The 19,950-nt window shown below is 37.2% G+C and overlaps 1 protein-coding gene across 3 annotated transcripts in view; it reads left to right on the forward strand.

The window, feature by feature from the left end:
• The first annotated feature begins 8,857 nt into the window (after positions 1-8,857).
• Positions 8,858-19,950, forward strand: part of LOC127652545 (serine/threonine-protein kinase SMG1) — a 50,728-nt gene continuing 39,635 nt past the window's right edge. For all 3 annotated transcript variants that reach the window (XM_052138724.1, XM_052138725.1, XM_052138726.1), the window contains exons 1-15: positions 8,858-9,082; positions 12,805-12,953; positions 13,371-13,523; positions 15,352-15,488; positions 15,590-15,648; positions 15,887-16,100; positions 16,205-16,330; positions 16,618-16,690; positions 16,775-16,872; positions 16,958-17,128; positions 17,587-17,808; positions 18,225-18,326; positions 18,406-18,675; positions 19,279-19,409; positions 19,779-19,940. In XM_052138724.1, the coding sequence (XP_051994684.1) occupies positions 9,006-9,082; positions 12,805-12,953; positions 13,371-13,523; positions 15,352-15,488; positions 15,590-15,648; positions 15,887-16,100; positions 16,205-16,330; positions 16,618-16,690; positions 16,775-16,872; positions 16,958-17,128; positions 17,587-17,808; positions 18,225-18,326; positions 18,406-18,675; positions 19,279-19,409; positions 19,779-19,940 (2,144 nt within the window). In that variant the 5' untranslated portion in view covers positions 8,858-9,005. The remainder of the gene's footprint in view (positions 9,083-12,804; positions 12,954-13,370; positions 13,524-15,351; positions 15,489-15,589; positions 15,649-15,886; positions 16,101-16,204; positions 16,331-16,617; positions 16,691-16,774; positions 16,873-16,957; positions 17,129-17,586; positions 17,809-18,224; positions 18,327-18,405; positions 18,676-19,278; positions 19,410-19,778; positions 19,941-19,950) is intronic.

Below are 19,950 nucleotides of genomic sequence, written 5' to 3' on the forward strand. Positions count from 1 at the left end.
CTTACAGCAAGCTTATGGGCATTCTCCTTACAGATCAGAGGGTTTGTCATCAATATATCATATACTGTACATTCTTCTCCACCACAACTTAATGGTAGACCAAGTCTGTTAGTTCACCCGTGTCTGGAGCTGATTAAACGTCACTCATGGAAACTATAATTTTTAATTCATGTGATTAATGGTGAAAGGTTTGACAGGCTAGGCTTGACTTTTTACAACACACATGAGTTTATGTCAGATATGTAGCTTTTAATGGGTAACTATTAGCTGTATCAAATGTGTGACTTAACTGCATCATATGGCATCATGGTTAAAGGAAAAGTTCACCCAAAAATGAAAATTATGTTATCATTCACTCAACCCCACTCCCTACTTTTGTGTTCCATGGAAAAAAGAAAGTCGTGCTGGTTTGGAACTACATGCGGGAGAGTAAATAATTACAGAACTTTCATTTTAAGGTGAACTATTATACAAAATATTATTAAAATTGATGAAACAATGCTTTTGCTGCCAAGTGATGCACTAGTAGTTAAGAAATTTCAGTAAATCTATTGTGTATAAATGTTTATGTTGTTTCACTTAACAGAGAATTAAGGAGTTTAATAAATCTGATTTTAGATTGTAAACAGAATGTTTACCTGTCTTCTGTCATGAAGGCCAATCCAAATATCTGTTGGAATTCCAGGTACACGGCTATTCACAAGATCATAGACAAATACATTTTCTTCCCAGCTATAAAAATATGAAGAAAAAAGTTGTTAGAAACTGCAGATTTTAACCAATAGTACAGAAAAATCCTCCAAATTGTATGACTTATCATGACATCTCAGAACTGTCCTTCCTCTGTCGAACTGTCTGTAAAATCAAACAGGAATCATACCTGTGGATGGAGGTGAGCTTGGCTGATTTGTGTCCGTTGGAGAATTCTGCACAGTACAGGTCTGCTTCAGCCCAGGTGCGGTTCAAGGGGAAGAAACGGTAGCAATAACCCTCAAATTCAGTCCAGAAGAGTGGGCATGTCACAGGCTGGTTTAAGTCTGACAGTTGCAGGGGCAGTGCTAGAAGAGATAGTAATGATAATAAATATTTTAATTTCATTTAATTCAGCAGTTCAGTAGAATAGGAGGACAAACTGTAATAGCCCTATCAGACAAAAAGACCACAAAACATATTATTACATTATTTGAAACATCATCTGGAAAGTATCTTACTGATTACAAAATATTATGTCATACTTTCCTTTTCTCAGCAACAACCTGTTTTCAATTTAGCTTGAGCCTAACTACGCAACTATTCAATGTTCTGTTATACAACAAATAGAAGTAAATATACACTGTCACCCAAATATGTTGAATTTGGATATTATGTAACAATAATGTAATAAAATAATAGTAACATTATAAATATTAACATTATTATTTTAGGTGTGATAAATCAGGAAAAAAAAGTCAGAAACTAGTTTTCTCAATAACTGATTCATAAATGTGATTAATGTTAAGACATTTTTATTTGTACATTTGAATTAGGCTACCTAGAATTTGGCATAACTTTCTTTCAATTTAGTCTAATTTACAAGAAAGGTTTTATTTTCTCACCTTACCAAATCTGACTCAGTAAGAAGTATTTCAAGCATAGAATTTATATAACAACTCATTTGTTATTAGGAAAACTGGATCATGGCAACCGTGTAAAACGGAGCTGTGAAAACTATACATTACCTCATATAAGAAACAGCAGCACTGATCAACTATAACAGTTAAATTTTGTGATTATCATAACTTGGCAACTCAAATCAAGTTTGGTTTTTAGGCTGTCTATTCTCATTTAATAAAGAAAATGAATGCTAAAATAACAGTCTGTGTTATAGCTTTTGGTTGTGGTGGCACTCACCTTGTGTGATCTTGATGTTAGTTGAAGGCAGAGTCCACACTGGGAAGCCGGTGAACAATAGAGCTAAGCACAATTCCCAACAGAGCATTTTTAGTGCACGAGAGACAAGATTGTCATCTGGTGTGTGTGTGTGTGTATGTGCATATAAGCATGTGTGCAACAGGACTATGTAGAGTGTTGGGGAGATTAGAGGGTGTGTGAGTGAGCCTCTCTTGCAGACTTTTTGCTGGAATCTTCCTCCTTGGTCAAGTCCAGGAATCTGACATCATGTGTGTGTTTGTGTGTGTGTGTTTATGTGTGTGTGTGTGTGTGTGTGTGTGTGTGTGTGTGTGTGTGTGTGTGTGTGTGTGTGTGTGTGTGTGTGTGTGTGAGCGTGTATTTATCACTTTGTGGGGACCAAATGTCCCCATAAGGATAGTAAAACCCAAAATTTTTGACCTTGTGGGGACATTTTGTTGGTCCCCATGTGGAAAACAGCTTATAAATCATACTAAAATATGTTTTTTGAAAATGTAAAAATGCAGAAAGTTTTCTGTGAGGGTTAGGTTTAGGGGTAGGGTTAGGTTTAGGGGATAGAATATAAAGTTTGTACAGTATAAAAATCATTATGTCTATGGAAAGTCCCCATAAAACATGGAAACACAATGTGTGTGTGTGTGTGTGTGTGTGTGTGTGTGTGTGTGTGTGTGTGTGTGTGTGTGTGTGTGTGTGTGTGTGTGTGTGAGCGTGTATTTATCACTTTGTGGGGACCAAATGTCCCCATAAGGATAGTAAAAACTGAAATTTTTGACCTTGTGGGGACATTTTGTCGGTCCCCATGAGGAAAACAGCTTATAAATCATTCTAAATTATGTTTTTGAAAATGTAAAAATGCAGAAAGTTTTCTGTGAGGGTTAGGTTTAGGGGTAGGGTTAGGTTTAGGGGATAGAATATAAAGTTTGTACAGTATAAAAACCATTATGTCTATGGAAAGTCCCCATAAAACATGGAAACACAACTGTGTGTGTGTGTGTGTGTGTGTGTGTGTGTGTGTGTGTGTGTGTGTGTGTGTGTGTGTGTGTGTGTGTGTGTGTGTGTGTGTGTGTGTGTGTGTTTGTGTTTTGTGAGGTTTAGGGAAGGGTTAAGGGATAGAATATATAGTTCATACAGGATAAAAATCATGATGTCTATGGATAGTCCTCATAAGGATAGCCGCACCAACATTTTTGTGCTTTCTTGGTGGACAATTTACATTATACTGTACATTTTTGTCATAATATCAGACGAATATACAATGTTCATTCATTTTAAAGTGAGGTCAGGTCAGACTATTTTATGTAATTTCCACGCATACATAAAAAAAACCATACGTGACACAATTGTATATTGTAAAAATCAAAAATCATTTATACATATCAAAATTTAAAAAAAACTATAATCTAGCAATATTAGAAAGAATGTATTATAGAATATTTTATTATTCTCTCTCTCTCTCTCTCTCTCTCTCTCTCTCTCTCTGCTCTGTCTCACTCTCTCTCTCACTCTCTCTCTCTCTCTCTCTCTCTCTCTCTCTCTATCTATATATATATATATGACAACTTAAAATATGTTTATTTATGAATATTACAGTTAGTGGTTTTGGTCTTGGAGGACCAGATCTGCTTCTGATGCAATACATGCTACTGCGGCTAAACAAAACATGAATGAGATGCCAAGAAGCAGATCTAGTCAAATGGTGCTAGGGAGGAGGTGGGTAAATGCTAACTTGTGTAATGAGACCAGCTTGCCAGTAACACATCAATGTAAGGCTTATTTAAATGTTTGACGTAATTAAACTAAACTAAAAACTAGCTGACTGTCTACCGAGATTACATTATAGAGACTCTTGACTGAACTTCAGATCATATATATATATATATATATATATATATATATATATATATATATATAAATCAGTGGCGGCTGCTGGTCTTTCAAAAAGGGAAGCTCATTTTCGGCCTACATTATAAACTTATTTACCCTATTTTTTGCACTAAATCAATCTTAGGTGTTGATCTGCCCTGCTGTTTAATTCTAATTTTTTCCTCGTAAGGAAGACTTTCAAATGGCTTCGCCAAAATCAGGTCGACAATATTAGCACCGTCTGCCATCGTGCGCAGTTTCACCCGTACAACGCTAGCCTAGCCTACTGTATGAACGAATGAATGAACGAACGAACGCTCTAAAACAAAATATATTAAACTTGGTAAAACTGAAACAAGGAATGTGGTGTATAATTGTGTGAAATGTATTATGCAAATTGACTAGCAATTTCGCCAAACAAATATAAAGAAATAGGTTGCAGCAGTTAGTCTTTCGACTACACTTGAGAAATCCGCGATGGGACTGAGCGCAAAATAGCTTCAGTGACTTCTTATAGTACAGATTCGCTGTCAATCAAAAGGAGATGCAGTCTTTCGACAGATCCTCCAATCATCACGCGGAAACCCGGAGTCCGGGCCAGCCCACTCCTCATTCACCCCCAGAGACGCTGAGCGTCCGTGGGCGGGACATAATCGCAGCATTTATCCAATGACCGTCTATTTTCGGAGCACTGAAAAAAACTGTTCAGAGCAGCCCCATTGAAGTCAATGGACGCTCGGCTTCAACAGGGAAATGCACTGACGCTACGGGAATGTATGAGAAGTAAATCGAGTCAGCCGACCTGCTATATGTAATGTAGCTGATTCTGAACTAACTCGTCTTCGAGATGAACGTGTTCTAACGCATTTTTAGTCAATAAATTGTTTACACAATAGTACATATTTGACCATTATTTTTTTGACATTATAGGGGAAGCTGAGCTTCCCTTGCAGTCTTAAAGAAATCCCCACTGATATAAATACATATATGAGATGATACTCTTCTCACCAAAATTGTGCAGAGTGGTTATCTGAGTTACTGTAGACTTTGTCAGTTTGAACCAGTCTGTCCATTCTCCGTTGACCTCTCTCATCAACAAGACATTTTCATCCACAGAACTGCAGCTCACTGGATGTTTTTTGTTTTTGGCATTATTCTGAGTAAATTCTAGAGACTATTGTGTGTGAAAATCCCAGGAGATCAGCAGTTACAGAAATACTCAAACCAGCCCGTCTGGCACCAACGATCATTCACGCGATTATCTAATCAGCCAATCGAGTGGCAGCAGTGCAGTGCATAAAATCATGCAGATACAGCTTCAGTTAATGTTCACATCAACCATCAGAATGGGGAAAAAAATTTGGAGCGTGGAATGATTGTTGGTGCCAGATGGGCTGGTTTGTGTATTTCTGTAATTGCAGATCTCCTGATCTCTCTGAATGCTATTCTGAGAGGCGGATTTGCGCTAATTTGGCGGCACGAGGGGGACCTACACTATATTAGGCAGGGGGTTTTAATGTTGTTGCTGATCTGTGTATATATAGGCTTATATATATATATATATATATATATATATATATATATATATATATATATATATATATATATATATACATACATACATATATGTGTAAGTCACAATAATATTACTTGTGTCTAATTGTCTAATATAAAATTTTACTCAGTTGTATTTTTACACTAGAATTAAGATTCTCATTCAGTTTAGTTAAATTGTATAATGAAATTCAGTTTAAAAGTTATAATCACCTTTTTGCAACTAAGGAAGTAAGAAAAACTCAGTCAACAGATACATTTTAGAAGGTAAAAATGCGTAACTATTTCCAAAACAAGTTAAATGAATGCAACAAAAACACTCACATTAATCCATTGCTAACTTCAAATGTGAAAATTCCCAGAGTGATCTCATGCATAAACATGTCCCTCGGTAATTATATGATCATGATTTCCTGCTTTATTGAACACCCACTTCACAGTCTTGCTAAGTTCCATTAGCCTCCCCTGACAATGTCTTGCAGTTGTGAGTGTCTACTTTATCTTGAGGCCTACAGAGTCTGTGATATTAAAGGCCCAGAATTCCTATTATCTTCTGCCTGTAACAGCTAAGGGCAAGCGTGCGAAGATATGACTCATTCTTGTTCTGAAGAAGGCTAAAGATTTTCAGATAGCAATGTTGCTAAATATGGTCTCTAAATGAGCTCTTCAGTATATCCTGTTGCTGTGTTCTGTCAACTGAAGAAAAACAAATTATAAAATGAGACGTGTAGGAAAGTGTAGGAAAGAAATCTTTTAAAAGAGAGCAGAAATATTTCCACTTTCCATCCACTGAGATTAGATTTTAGTGTCTTTACATGTGGGACCAGTATGTAGGACCATTGCACTGTCAAGCGTTGTTCTTCAAAACTCTTCTTATGGAGCCACACTCTTAAATCCATTTCCTGGATCACAAAGCTTTAGACCTAGCCAAAAATGAGAAAATAGTTCGGACATTTCCAGTGCATCATTGGCTGTACCCATGATCCATGTTAGGAAGATGAACTCAAGAATGTGAGTTATCTAAAAATATCCTTTTTGAGTCTGGTATTGATTTGCAGTCCGTTCAAAGAATTTTAAATAAGCTGATGTGCACATATAAGAAAATATATATATCACCCTCTGTTTTGTTGGTAGAGCTGGCTAAATAAATAAATAAATGTTTGTACAATAAAAATGTACACTCATGGGAGGATTTAATTCCCTATATGTGTTGTAGTCCTCAGGTGTATTGCAGATAGTAGTGCACATTATCTAAGCAACAGCTGTGACAATGAGCACTTCCTGTTGCAGGACAATTGTGCAGTTGCATATATTGTTAAAGGGATAGTTCACCCAAAAACGACAATTCTCTTATCATTTACTCATCCTCATTCCATTCCAGATACGTATGACTATCTTTCTTCTGCTGAACACAAATTAAGATTTTTAGAAGAATATCTCAGCTCTGTAGGTCATCACAATGCAAGTGAATAGTACCAAAATTCTGAAGCTCCCCAAAACACGTAAATCTGCATAAACGTTATCCATAAGACTCCAGTGGTTAAATCCATATCTTCAGCGGTGATATGATAGGTGTGGATGAGATAACAGATGAGTTTAGAATGCGTGGCTATATGCAAGAAGAATGCGAATTGCCAAAAACAAAAGAATAAGAATTTGAAAGTGGATATTTATAGTTAAAAGGGACTTAAATATTGATCATCCACACTTATCATATCACTTCTGAAGATATTGGTTTAACCACTAGAGTCCTATGGATTAATTTTATGCTGCCTTTATATGCTTTTGGAGATTCAAAATTTTGGTACCCATTTACTTACATTGTATGGTGCCAAAATATTCTTCTAAAAATCTGTGTTCAGCAAAAGAAAGAAAGTCTTACACAATTGGGATGGTTTTTTTAGTGAGTAAAAGATGAGTGAATTACAAATTTTAGGTGAAGTGTTCCTTTATTTGGAGCATTCTGCTGACCTCCAACTAAAATTTCCCATGAAATGGCACTTTCATCAACCACTTCTGCAGTGCAGCAGATTGGGCCCGTGTACTGAAGAAACCCCTTATTTTCTTTAAAGGGTGCCCAATAATAAGTTGTTTTGTTTATAGTTGCAATAGTTGCATATCAGAATAGTTATTTATCTTATATTATAAGAAGGCATAGTTAACCAAAAGGGCTCCTCTATAAATTACCCGCTGTCATTCCTGTGGCCTTCCTTTTCTGACATCCCCTTTATTGATACAGTGTTTATTGCACATATTGTTGCTTAGCAACTTGATGCATTGGGGTGGGCAGGAGTTGGGTTTCAGTGGACCATCTAATTTTGATTGCTGAAACAAGCATCATTGCAAGATGCTGTTGCTTAAGTGCGAAATGAGGGAAAAGTCTGGGGGAAAAAGTATATTCATTCGTATGAGGCTGATGCCTGACTCATTCTGTCTCAGCTCATTGCTACCATCTTGTGATGCAATTGTGCAATGAGGTTGTGGTGGCTGGAAATGCAAATATCCCCCGTTTGACCTTGTAAAACAACCACAAATTAAGAAACCTCTTTGGATAATACAACACATCCACTGAATTTTTTAATTAGATTAATGTATGTGTATTGTTTAATTTATAATTATATGCTTTTAATTCTGAAAGATTAAAGTCAGTTGGTCACAGCTATGCTATTGGTCACACCAACTTGCAAGATACATGTTCACAAAATCAGATACACGCAGAGATAACTAAGCATCACAACTATTTATGTTGCAATTGCATAAAGTCAGGAAAGACCAGAGCATGTCTACTAATACGTGTGTGTGTGTGTGTGTGTGTGTGTGTGTGTGTGTGTGTGTGTGTGTGTGTGTGTGTGTGTGTGTGTGTTATTTGAGAGGGTGATCAATTTGACCAGACAATAATTCTACTAGACATCAAAGAGGGAGGAAAAACTGACACCCTCCCACTAAATATTTTTTATATTCCTCTACATGAAGACAGATAGAGCTATTGAAATGCATAACCTGTCTCGCTGATGTGTTAAGGTGTGTAAACATTTAAGAGGGAAAATTAATTGTGACATATTATGCATTTTACCTTTATGAAACTATTTACAAGATAAGTTTCAATTAAACTGCTAGGATATGCTGGTTAAACATGTCTGCTTTGCATTGTTGTCATGGTTCCTGTGGTTCCACCTGGAGCTCTCCTTATTTTCTTCACATTCTACAGTCACTAGGCAACCACACAGTCAGAGAATCGGGCTACAGCAACAGATGTTTCTTTTTTCAGCTTCAAGTGAGGTTAGGAGGAAATCTCACATTTAAATAATAACATTTTCAAAACAGTTTCGCGAAAATGTTACATTTCTCAACAAGTCTGTTTCTGCCATCCACCAGCGGGCGTTTACAACCAAGACTGCTTTAACACCATGGGGAATGCATTCGTTTCAGCGTCAGCTCAAATAACAATGGAGCTGTAGTTCATTTTATGCACCAATAGATGGCGCTGCCGTTCAGTGAACTAACCAGCCGCGCTAAAGGAATGAGTGGAGAAATAGATGGGAGGGTCAGGCCGCTGTTTCTCAGTTTCAAACACACAGTGTATTTCCAAATCGTGCATGGACATTAAGTGAACGCCGAAAGTAGTGGTTGTTTGTGGACTCTTCCCGTGTTAGACGGGTCATGCTGTCTTCGTAAAGGTAATGAGCCGCAAAGTCCTCGGGTCTCGGCTGAGCAGCGCCCACAAACTGCATCGAAGCTGGAATGACTGGCAGCCCAGGTCAGTAGCGCACCACACGTTCAAGTGCTCGCACTACAGGCCGAGGCTTCAACGAGGTCTATCTCTCGCGCCCATGTATCAAACAGCCGCGCGCTCTCTCAACGTGAGGATACTTTAAAAGAACAATTTCTAACCCGTCATCCCATAGCACACTTTATGACGATAGTGTCGTACTCAAAGCTATGGAAATCTTTATAAAGACGCCTCATGGTTAAACTGACAAATGTCTAACGCTCGTGTAAAATTTTCAGGCTGGTTAGCAAATGCTAGCACAGGATAACCTACTAACAAACGCTCACGATATTCACCATGTGGGTGTGTGTGTTCGAAAGCCTTGTTTGTAAGAAAAAAAAGAGCATAAATGTGTCCCTACATGCAGGGGATATTAGGGACTTTGGCGGACATGATGCATCTTGAGTGTCGTGGCATTCATTTGTGGTTTTGTGAGTGTGAGGAAACGCATGTGGACTGACACGTTTTGCCACCAGCTACGCAATGTTTTTTATTTCAAATTTGCGGTAAAGGTGTGTTGTCAATTGTTGACTCGAGGTAAAAATAATCTCATACCGATTTAATGCCTATTCAACGCCTTTCGCCATAGCTCGATTAGTTTTATTGCCACACAAATTGCGACGCTCGTGTCAGTTTGTCAACCATCTACATTATATCTTCATACCGCCTGGCTGATCACCTGTTAACTGATTTCTAACCTTAAGTTGTTTTTCATTGCACATTTAAATGTTTCCATAGAGTTTAAGGACAAGCCAGTAAAATTGTGGGCTCTCTTTCGCTTGTCTGAATGTATGTCAGTAAAGCATTCCGATAAGAGAAATGGCCAACGAGTGCTTTAAACTTAAATTAATAGTTCACCCAAAAATAATAATTCTCCCATCATTTTCTCGCTATCACAGATGTGTATAACTGACTTATGTTGAACACAAACGAAGATCTCCGCTCTGTATATCCATTCAATGCAAGTGAATGGTGGCCAGATCTTTGAAGGTCCAAAAAGCATATAAAGGCAGCATAAATGTCATCTCCATTGGTTGAACCCATATCTTCAGATGCGATATAAGTGTGGTTGAGAAACAGATTAATAGTTAAGTCCTTTTTTTACTATAAATCTACACTTTTTATGCTTTGGATCAATGCCTTTTTCACGCATCGAAAATCAGAAGAATTTCACGATGATTTTATATTTTTATATATATATATATATAATTTCATATTTAAATTTGGCTGCTCGTTGCACAATAGTCTTGTTTTTCTTTTCAAGCATTTTTCTGAACACAACTTTAGTAAAGTGTGAGCGGCAGGGTTTTCTACTAAATTCAATCCAAATCATTATCAAAAGGCAAATATTTTTACGCTAGCCATCACTGGATAATATATTGTGTACCGGTATATGTATCTTTTAAATAGCCTAAGCAATGTATTGTCAGTTATAAATATGTCATTTTGTGGTTTGACAGCTTGAATGAAAGAACTATTCAAGGCTACATTCAGAGAAATTTCATAATAAGCATCACCATTTCTAAACATTCAATTTGCGCAATTACACTAGTTTCATACAATAACCTGCAAACTCATCAACATCACTTTAATTCTTGAAATAGTACAAAAACCTTCATAAATTTGGACTGTCTTCAGCTCATCCCTCATCACTATTATGCCAGACTTATTAATCAATCGTTGTTATATATATAAAAGTTTTTTTTTTTTACATCCCTACTGATACCTGTATTGATATTGGCTCCGATACTGAAGCTTTAGACGAATTGGGTATCGGTCCGACGAGCCCAATCCGATTCTGTGTGTTAGTCATGTTTGTTACTGTAAAGCTTAAAAAATGGCATAAAAGAACCATAAAAACACCATTGAATTAGTTAATATGACCCGTGCATTTTATTCAAAGCCACTTGAAGATGTGGGATAGCTCTGTGAATCACACATGGCTGTGTTTAATAAGTAAATATATAGTATGCGTAGCGCCAGCGCTTTAATGAATGGTGCTGCTCTGATTACACACATACACTCGCGGCTATTTTTAGCCTTCACGCAGTGTGCAATATTTTAGCGCTACTCGCGAACAACATCTCTGATGTAGATGCTCAATAGTTCGGTTCACTTATGCATTTAGAACGGCACTGGAGGTGCATTTGACCAGAATTTGAATATGAAGCGAATTAAACTACTGTGAACTTGCCTACAAACAGAAACACTTACAGGACTTCCTGGAGAGTTCAGAATGTCAAAATAAAAGTGTGAGTGTTTAAAAATGTCACGACTGAAATATATTACTGTTGTATTTAAAATTAAAAATCAATAATAATAATAGTATTAAAAACTATTATTATTATTATTGTTGTCATCATTAGTATTTGTTTAAAATTTATAACAATATATAAATAGGGTTTAAAAAAAAAATAACTGTGTGAATGAAAAGTGAGCTGATGTCTTGCAACTAAATTGAACAAAAAAAGAGATCTGAATCCTTTAAAGTCCAGATGTAAGTTGAAACATTTTTGGAAAAAAAAAGAGGCAAAAATAAAACACTGGTTTCTTTTCTACTGAAGACTTATACTGGAATTACTGTTAATTTTGCTGCTACATTATCCAGTATACTAGTTAATAATAAATGTTTCTTAATAAGCTATAAGCTATACATTTATATTGAAATAATGTGTAGTTAGAGGTTTGTGTTTCTTTACATTATTGTGTGGAACTAATTGGGAGTGCTCTTTAATATGTAAAGATATTCTAAACTGATTATGCAAAAAACAATACTGTTATCGGTATCGGCCGATACTGAGATTTCCGGTATTGGAACAGAAGAGAAAAAGTGGTATCGGTGCATCCCTAATCTCTATCGCTTTCACATTCTTTTTAATGCCGATTCACATTCTTCTTGCATATCACACCTACTGTACAGGGAGGTGAATAGTAAAAAATAACTTTAATATGAATCTGCTTTGTGCTTTTTGGCCACCATTCAGTTGCTGTGTGTGGACCTACAGAGCAAAGATATTCTTCTAAAAATCTTAATTTATGTTCAGGAGAAGAAAGTCATTTACATGGGATGGCGTGAGGGTGAGTAAATAATGAGGGAATTTTCATTTTGGGGTGAACTATCCCTTTAAAATGTATCAAGCTTGTCCGCAAATTAAATAGTCTGAATGTAAATAGTCTCATTTTAGTTGCCAAATGTATATCATGAATTAATATGTGAGAAAACACTGTCTTTTTGGGTGGTCTTTCACAATAATCAATATTAAACTTCTATAAATTGTTTCTCGGTTCAAAATTGAATTAATTTTAAAAGCTGTATGACTTTTGTAATATAGGATAAAGAGAGACCTGTTGATTCAGTGTTTAGGCTAATCAACCTGGCATCTATACAGGCTAACAAAATATTCTTATTTACTCAGCCGCAGTTTGTGTTATTCTTGCATACATGCTTTACTCTAGTACACAAACAATGGATGTGTAAGCCAACCTCTTCACCCAGGAGCGAAAATGTTGCTTGATGGTGTTGTATATATGTGATGTCACGAATTTTAAGTTACCTCCAACCTCTTTCAAACCCCAGTTCCATAACATATGAAAGGTTCACACTATTCTCAAAGGGAAGTTTAATCATGCTGACATCATCATTCTTTTTGACATAAACAGGTTAGTCTGTGATTCTCAGTGTCACTAATGGTGTATCAAATGCTTTTTAGAGGTGACAGTGTGTCAGCCAGCCAGGAAGGTGTGAAGTGCAGTGTCTCTAGAGACCACTGTTCAGGAGTTCTTTTTGATACTCTGCCCTCTGACCAGTCTGGCACCCCACCATTGCACAATGAAGCCTTCACTTCTGCAGAAGAAGGAGGTGTGTACCCACATGTGTCTCTGCCCTCTTTTTAGCCTTTCTTTAATCATCTGAATAACAAACCCACTGTTCTTCATCTGAATTATTGTGATTAGCAACATCAGCAGCCATGATAGGGGCACTTCAGATGTCAGTCTGTTGGCCCAGTACCTGAGCTTTTGATATCTTTTGAGTGTCCCACTGGTTAAGGTTTCTGTTTCTAAGAAATTGAAAGAGAAAGTTAACTCTAGGAATGCATGTAGTTTTTGTTTTGAAAATCTCAATGTTTCCTTGTAACTAGGCTAGGCAAATATTAACCTTGATTTTAAGCTGCTTGTTCCTTATTGCAAATTGTATAATGTAAACCTCATGGCCTACTACTTTTTATATAACGTTTTGTTAAAGGAAAAGGAAACTTACAGGATTATTGTTTTGTAGGTGGATATGATGCTGATGGAGGCCTCTCTGAAAATACTTATGGTTGGAAGTCGCTGGGGCAAGAGTTGAGGATCAATGATGTGACCACTGATATAACCACTTTTCAGCATGGAAACCGTGCTTTAGCTACAAAGGACATGAGGAAATCACAGGGTACATGTCTATGAAGAAAGTCATTATTTTCTGCTCTCAATGCTCATGTAGTGCATGTTTTGAACCACATAGGTAAAGTTTGTCAAGATGAAACTTGTAGATGTTGTCTTAAAGTATTTGTCTGGCAGTTTTAAAAAGTCTATGCGATTTTCTTTCTTTATTTTTATTTATTTATTTGATGGTCCACAGTGGGGTTGCAACGGTATGTGATTTTCACAGTATGATAACGTCTCAGAAAATATCACAGTATACGGTATTACACAATTACTATTATCAGTGAAAACAGAAGGGTTATTTTATTTATCTATTTATTTTTGAGCAAACACTTTATTATAATTGAAACTTGAAACCATTTATTTTATTGAAGTATGTGTAAAAAAAAGTTTCCCTTTTGAAAATAAAATAAATAGAAAAAATAAGAAGGCTAACAGAATTATAAACATGATAAAAAATTGCATGTAACTATAACATGTTATATAACTAAAGCTTGTTAGTTTACATGTTAGCATAGCATGTTAAATTAACAACTAAATGAAAAATAACATCAGCTGTGTGAGCTTTTAAAGTAATGTCCTATGATTATTAACAGTTAACATATACTGTAGGTGCGTGATGGCACAGCCAGACTGCTCCTCTCTGTACCTTTAACTCTCAACTGGTTTTTCTTCATGAAACATTGGAAATCTAGTGTCGACCTGCCATAGATTAAACATAACCTGTATTTAATGTATCCTGGGTTGCATTTCCTATAAACAAATCTTGAAACTTTAACTACAACTGCCACTGTTGATATAAAATGAGATTCTACCTAGATTATTTCATATGAAACTATAACATTTTGTCAAAATATAACAGTTACTTTTACTCAAGTAAAATCCTGAAACAAATTTGTTAAGGTAATGGTGTGTAATCTTTTACATAGCATAGCATAGTGGCACATAGCATAGTGTTGCTCTTTTCCTCCTCAGTGCTGTTTGGCATGTCAGGGCTGCTACTGAGAGGTTCGAATTGACAATCTCCGTAACACTTTAAACTAGAAAAGTCTTGCTAGAATTGAAATTGGTCACAGTTTTGATGTCTGCGCTCCGCAATATCGAGGGAAGCCCAGTTGTTTTGACTGAATTGACTGGACTATTTTTTTTGACTTTTTTCGTCTGAGAGAATTTATGATGGACTATTAATAATTTTTTACTTATTTTTTCTTTCCCCTGCAAGTGTAACGTATGTGTAATTATTACTGTGTGATAGCTGTAATAATTAGGGGCCGGAATGTAAGAGGCTGGTATTGTTTTATTTTATGAATACATTCTTTTGGTTACTTACGGTAATTAAGGCACCTGGTGGTGGTGGAGGAAGTGAGACTATATTATCTTCTCACCTGTGGGGTTCGGGAGGAAGAGAGGGGGTGACTTATATAGGGGGGGAAGTCTTATTTTGTTGACCGCTGTAGAACACTTCTAACGTTGTTTAATGCCGTTTGGACACCATTTCGTATATCAGTGAAACAATTACTATGGAATGTATTGGACACACAACCTTGTTCATTTCTAACACAAATAAATCTACAAAACGCAGTCTTTGGATTCAGGTTCATTGAGCAAGCGCGTCTGGCAATGAGTTTCCCCCATTCAGTCTCTCGGCCGACAAATTATTTTGGCTTTCAGATTGTCGCCCACAAAAGTCTTTAGAATAACAGTACGTTGGCTCTGTTAAGCACACATAATTAAACTACTAGGACTTTTAATGTAAAAAAAGAGAGAAACTGTGTTGCTTGGATCTGGTTGTTGCATTAATTTATTAACAGTGTTATTTTTCTTTCATCTTGCAGACCGACCGTTGGCTCACTCTGAGGAGTCTCGTCTGGCCAATCTTCTGCGGAGAGCATCACGGGAAGATGACCGGGAACGCAGACTGTCCACAATGAAACAAATGAGAGAGTTCATTGTGCACTCAGAAAATAAAGTGGTGAGATCTAATATAAAATAGGGGTTATTTCAGTACCTAGAAGGTAGAGGGCTCTTGAAATGAACTGATTTAATTTCATTGTTTGTTTGCATAAATTACAGGTCCTAGTAAAACAGTTGGATTCCATTTTGAGCACCCTGAATGACATTTTGAATGAGAGGTATGACTACGTGCACTATTTTTAACACAATGGGTGTTATCGGAGCTCACTCTCTTAAGGGTATATTTAGTGCATAATTTTAATGAAGCCTTACAAACATCCCACTGAATCCTAATAATAAACCATTTAACTGGCCATTATCTTGTAGCTGTGTTCTTGAGGTTAACAATGAAGAGCATATGTTTACTTGAGCTCAAATGTGAAAGGCTGATCAAATGTATGGCCATTGGTCTTACAGTAGTAAGCTCCTGCACGAGCTCAGACAGGAGGCTGCATGCTGTCTGGGACTTCTCTGTGCCGCCCTCAGTTATGAAGCCGAGAGGATGTTCAAGTGGATGTTCCTCAAGTTCAGTGTGTCCACAAAGGATGAGGTGAAGCTTCTCTACCTGGTGGCAGTGCACAAAGCACTTGAAACTGCAGGGGAAAAGAAGGCTTTTTCAACTGTAATGCAGGTATTTATTTAGCTTGATCTACTTGGTCGTACATAAATTGTACCCCCAACATGTAATCCATTTCTGTGGTCATGTTGCTTAGATGTTTGACTTTGGTCTTTTAGTTTGTGATGAGCAGCCTTCAGTCTATCTTGGAGAACTTGGACACACCAGAACTGTTGTGCCAAAGTGTGAAGTGCATTTTGCTATTGGCCCGTTGCTATCCACACATTTTCAGCACCAACTTCAGAGTAAGCAGGACAGCTCTTAATTTCAGTCCTAAAATCAAACTTGGTGATCTGGCTCCTCTGTAGTGGCATGGCTTTTGTAAACTGATGTGCATCTAGTGCAGCTGCACTATATGGAAAAGTTTCTGAACTATATTTGGATTTGTTTTATCTTTAGTGCACTGCACTGTAGTATTGTTTTTGGCACCTGAAACCAAACACCTGACTTGTGTTCCTTCTGTTAATTGCAACCAATGTAATATTTCTAGAACAAACAAAGGTGTATATGAACTGCTGCCTCTGTTTTCCAGGATACAGTGGATATTTTAGTGGGTTGGCATATAGATCACACACAGAGACAGTATCTTACTCAACAGGTGTCTGGTAAGATTTTTTTTATTTTTAGTTGGAATTTAGTTTTGTCTAACCTAAATTGACGAGCTAACCTGTCTCAATCTTTCTTTTTAGGCTGGTTGCAAAGTCTTGAACAGTTTTGGGTGGCGGATTTGACCTTCTCGACCACATTATTGGGTCAATTTTTGGAAGATATGGAAGCATATGCTGAGGTAAAACTAATTGCTTTAGAATGTTTTTCAGTTTTCCAATTGAGATGTTTGGAGTTACTCAGGTTCTACTGTTCTTTGTTCATAGGATTTGAGTCATGTATCTGGAGAATCAGGCGATGAGGACATTCCCCCTCCCACAGTATCTCTGCCAAAGCTGGCAGCCCTGTTAAGAGTCTTTAACACTGTTGTGCACAGCATCGGAGAACGATTCAACCCTATCCGAGGACCCCCAATCACTGAGGCATATGTCACTGATGTTAGTATCCTACATGCATTGCTAAAGCAGTTTCAGTTATCTCTGGAACTGCGGTACAAATAGTTAATCCAAGATAAACCACTGTCATTATAAAATCAAGGTTCCCACAGACATGGAAAACCTAGAGATGTTAAAAGTTGCATAGCATGGAGATTTCAGGGATTTTGTTTTTATTGTATGGCATGAAAATTTGTGTAGTTTTTGGTTATGCTATTCTCAAAAATTTTCCAGTAACTATGAATTGCTCTTTGTGAGGGAAATCTCTGTAAATTTATTTTAATAAGCCTTACCCAGTAATCACAAACAACTGGAAAATGTATTGAAGTTCTTTAGTCAAAATGAGTGGGAACCCTGAAGATCAAGCAAAAGTTGGTCCTCCATTTTGAGAATACACACGTGCGATCCTTTAGTAGTGTAATGTAAAGCTCATTTGCATTTTCTTGCTTGCTTTGCGACAGGTTTTGAACCGTGTCTTGGCTTGCGTTGTCACAGCCAAGCAGGTGTTCTTCTCAGAGGCAGTGCTGACAGCAGGAAATGAGTGTGTGTGTGTTCTGCTGGTTAGCATGGATTTAGGCAGCCAACTTATTGATGCCATAACCTCTTATGGCCTAGACCAGCTGGACTGCTGCCAATGCTGCGGACCAGAATACAGCATGTCTGTGCTCACCCTGCTTACACTGGTAAGACTGGACTATATTGAGCCAAAAATTAACAGACCTCTCTGGATTTTATGATCTTTATTTAAAATGTATTTGTCTTTGATGCAAACGAGAGGAGAATGCCTCCGTCTAGTTGTTATGGTTCCCACAGTCATGGAAAACCTGGAAATATCTGGGATATTTAAATTAAATTGTTAAAATTTTGATGTCCAGGCCTGGAAATGTCTTTAAAATGTATACAAATTTATATAAATGTTTCTAGTCGTACTCTGCTTTAAAATATTTAATCTGGCAACGATTTCTCAAAGTCCTTATTCAGTGATAACAAGAACAAACAACTGGAAAAGTCTTCAATATGTCATGAAAATTAATTTGTCAAAAGGAACCTTGGATCATCTACTATGTTTTATTGATTTTCTATGTTTGTGGGTTTGTAGACTGTAGACCAGATAAACACCAAACTCCCAGCCGCATTTGTGGAAAAGTTACTGGCCCCAAATTCCCAACTTTTGGAGCTGCGTTTCCACAGAGAGAGAGGGGTATGATCACTAACCGCAATTGTATATGTAAACACAGTGTGTCTTGAGTTAACTCATTTTGAATGGGTTTGTGTCACAGGTTATGGTAGCAGCACATGGTGTGTATCATGCTGTGCTGAGCCTGAAGAACATTCCCATCCTGGAGGCAGCTTATAAACTGGTGTTGGGTGAGATGGGTTGTGCGCTGAACAGTTTGCAGAGTCCTCTGGGTCTACCTGATGCCTGTCCTCATATACAACACCCTGCCTTCAGCCAGCTGCAGTTCAGCCCACAGAGAGCAGAGTTTATCCTCATCTTCAACCTCAGTGCTCTCACCACCATTGGCAACATCAAGAACTCCCTCATCGGGGTCAGCACTAACCCATACTGCTATGCATTTAAAAAGATAGTTCACCCAACAATACAAATTTAATTGAAAATGATTTACTCATGTTGTTCTCCCTCATATGACTAACTTTCTTGCATGAACACAAAAGGAAATATAAGGCAGAATGTTTGGTACTGACAGTCTCGGTCGAATCACTTTCATTGCATTTTTTTTGTATACAATGAAATTGATTTTGACTGCCGCTGTCAGCCCACAACATTCTCCTTAACATCTTTTTTCTGTTCAGTGGAAGAAAGTCATACAGGTTTGGTACAACATGAGAGTGATTAAATAATGAGTGAGCTATCTGTAAGCATTATGATTTGAATGAAGTTTGACATGTTTAGCTGTATTTGGTTAGCAGGTGGCTTGTGATGTTGTTTTTGAACCACTTTGGGAAATGGCAAGTCTCAGTAATTCAAAAAGGATTGTTTTTCCCTTCACAGTTGGAAATGTTTACCCATTTCCTATCCTTTCTGTGAAAGCAGTTATTTTTTTTTAGTTTTGCAGTACTTGAGAAGCTGTAAAAGTGGTCTAAGGGAAAGAGTAACCATGTGAACATACTTTTGGATGTGTGTGTTGCAGATGTGGGCATTGTCTCCTACTGTGTTTGCCCTGCTCAGTCAGAATTTGGTTGTTGTTCATTCTGATTTGGCGGTTCATTACCCTGCTGTCCAGTATGCAGTTCTCTACACCCTATACTCGCACTGCACCAGGTAACAACATGAAGAGAAGATGCTCCGTGAAATATTTTATCCGAAGCAAAATCCAAAAGTAGTCTGTAAATAATAATAATAATAATAATACAATTTGATCAGTTTTACAAAATGTTTAAACTGCTTTGATGCTCCTACTAAACTGCAATTGCATTAAATGCTTCCTAAGTCACAGTATAGTTTCTTGAATTCTGCAGTTCTCTGTTTGCATCATAGATTGTAAGTGTAGTTTTTGTTTTGTTGCCCAGTGTACATAAAACTGTCAAGCAACACTTTGTCATTCGATTTGCACATGACAAGCTTGAATTTAGTTTCACTCACTCCCAAGTGTGATAACTAATAGACTGCTGTCTCTCTCTGTCTCCTAAGACACGATCACTTTATCTCAAGCAGCCTGAGCTCTTCGTCCCCATCACTTTTTGATGGTGCTGTCATCAGCACTGTTACCACGGCAACCAAAAGACATTTCAGCACGCTCCTTAATTTGCTGGGTATGCTGCTCAGCAAGGATCATCTCAACCCTGAGGCGAGGTACAGAGCT

Source organism: Xyrauchen texanus, chromosome 12 (assembly GCF_025860055.1).
Source record: "Xyrauchen texanus isolate HMW12.3.18 chromosome 12, RBS_HiC_50CHRs, whole genome shotgun sequence".
In the NCBI taxonomy this organism is placed as follows: domain Eukaryota; kingdom Metazoa; phylum Chordata; class Actinopteri; order Cypriniformes; family Catostomidae; genus Xyrauchen; species Xyrauchen texanus.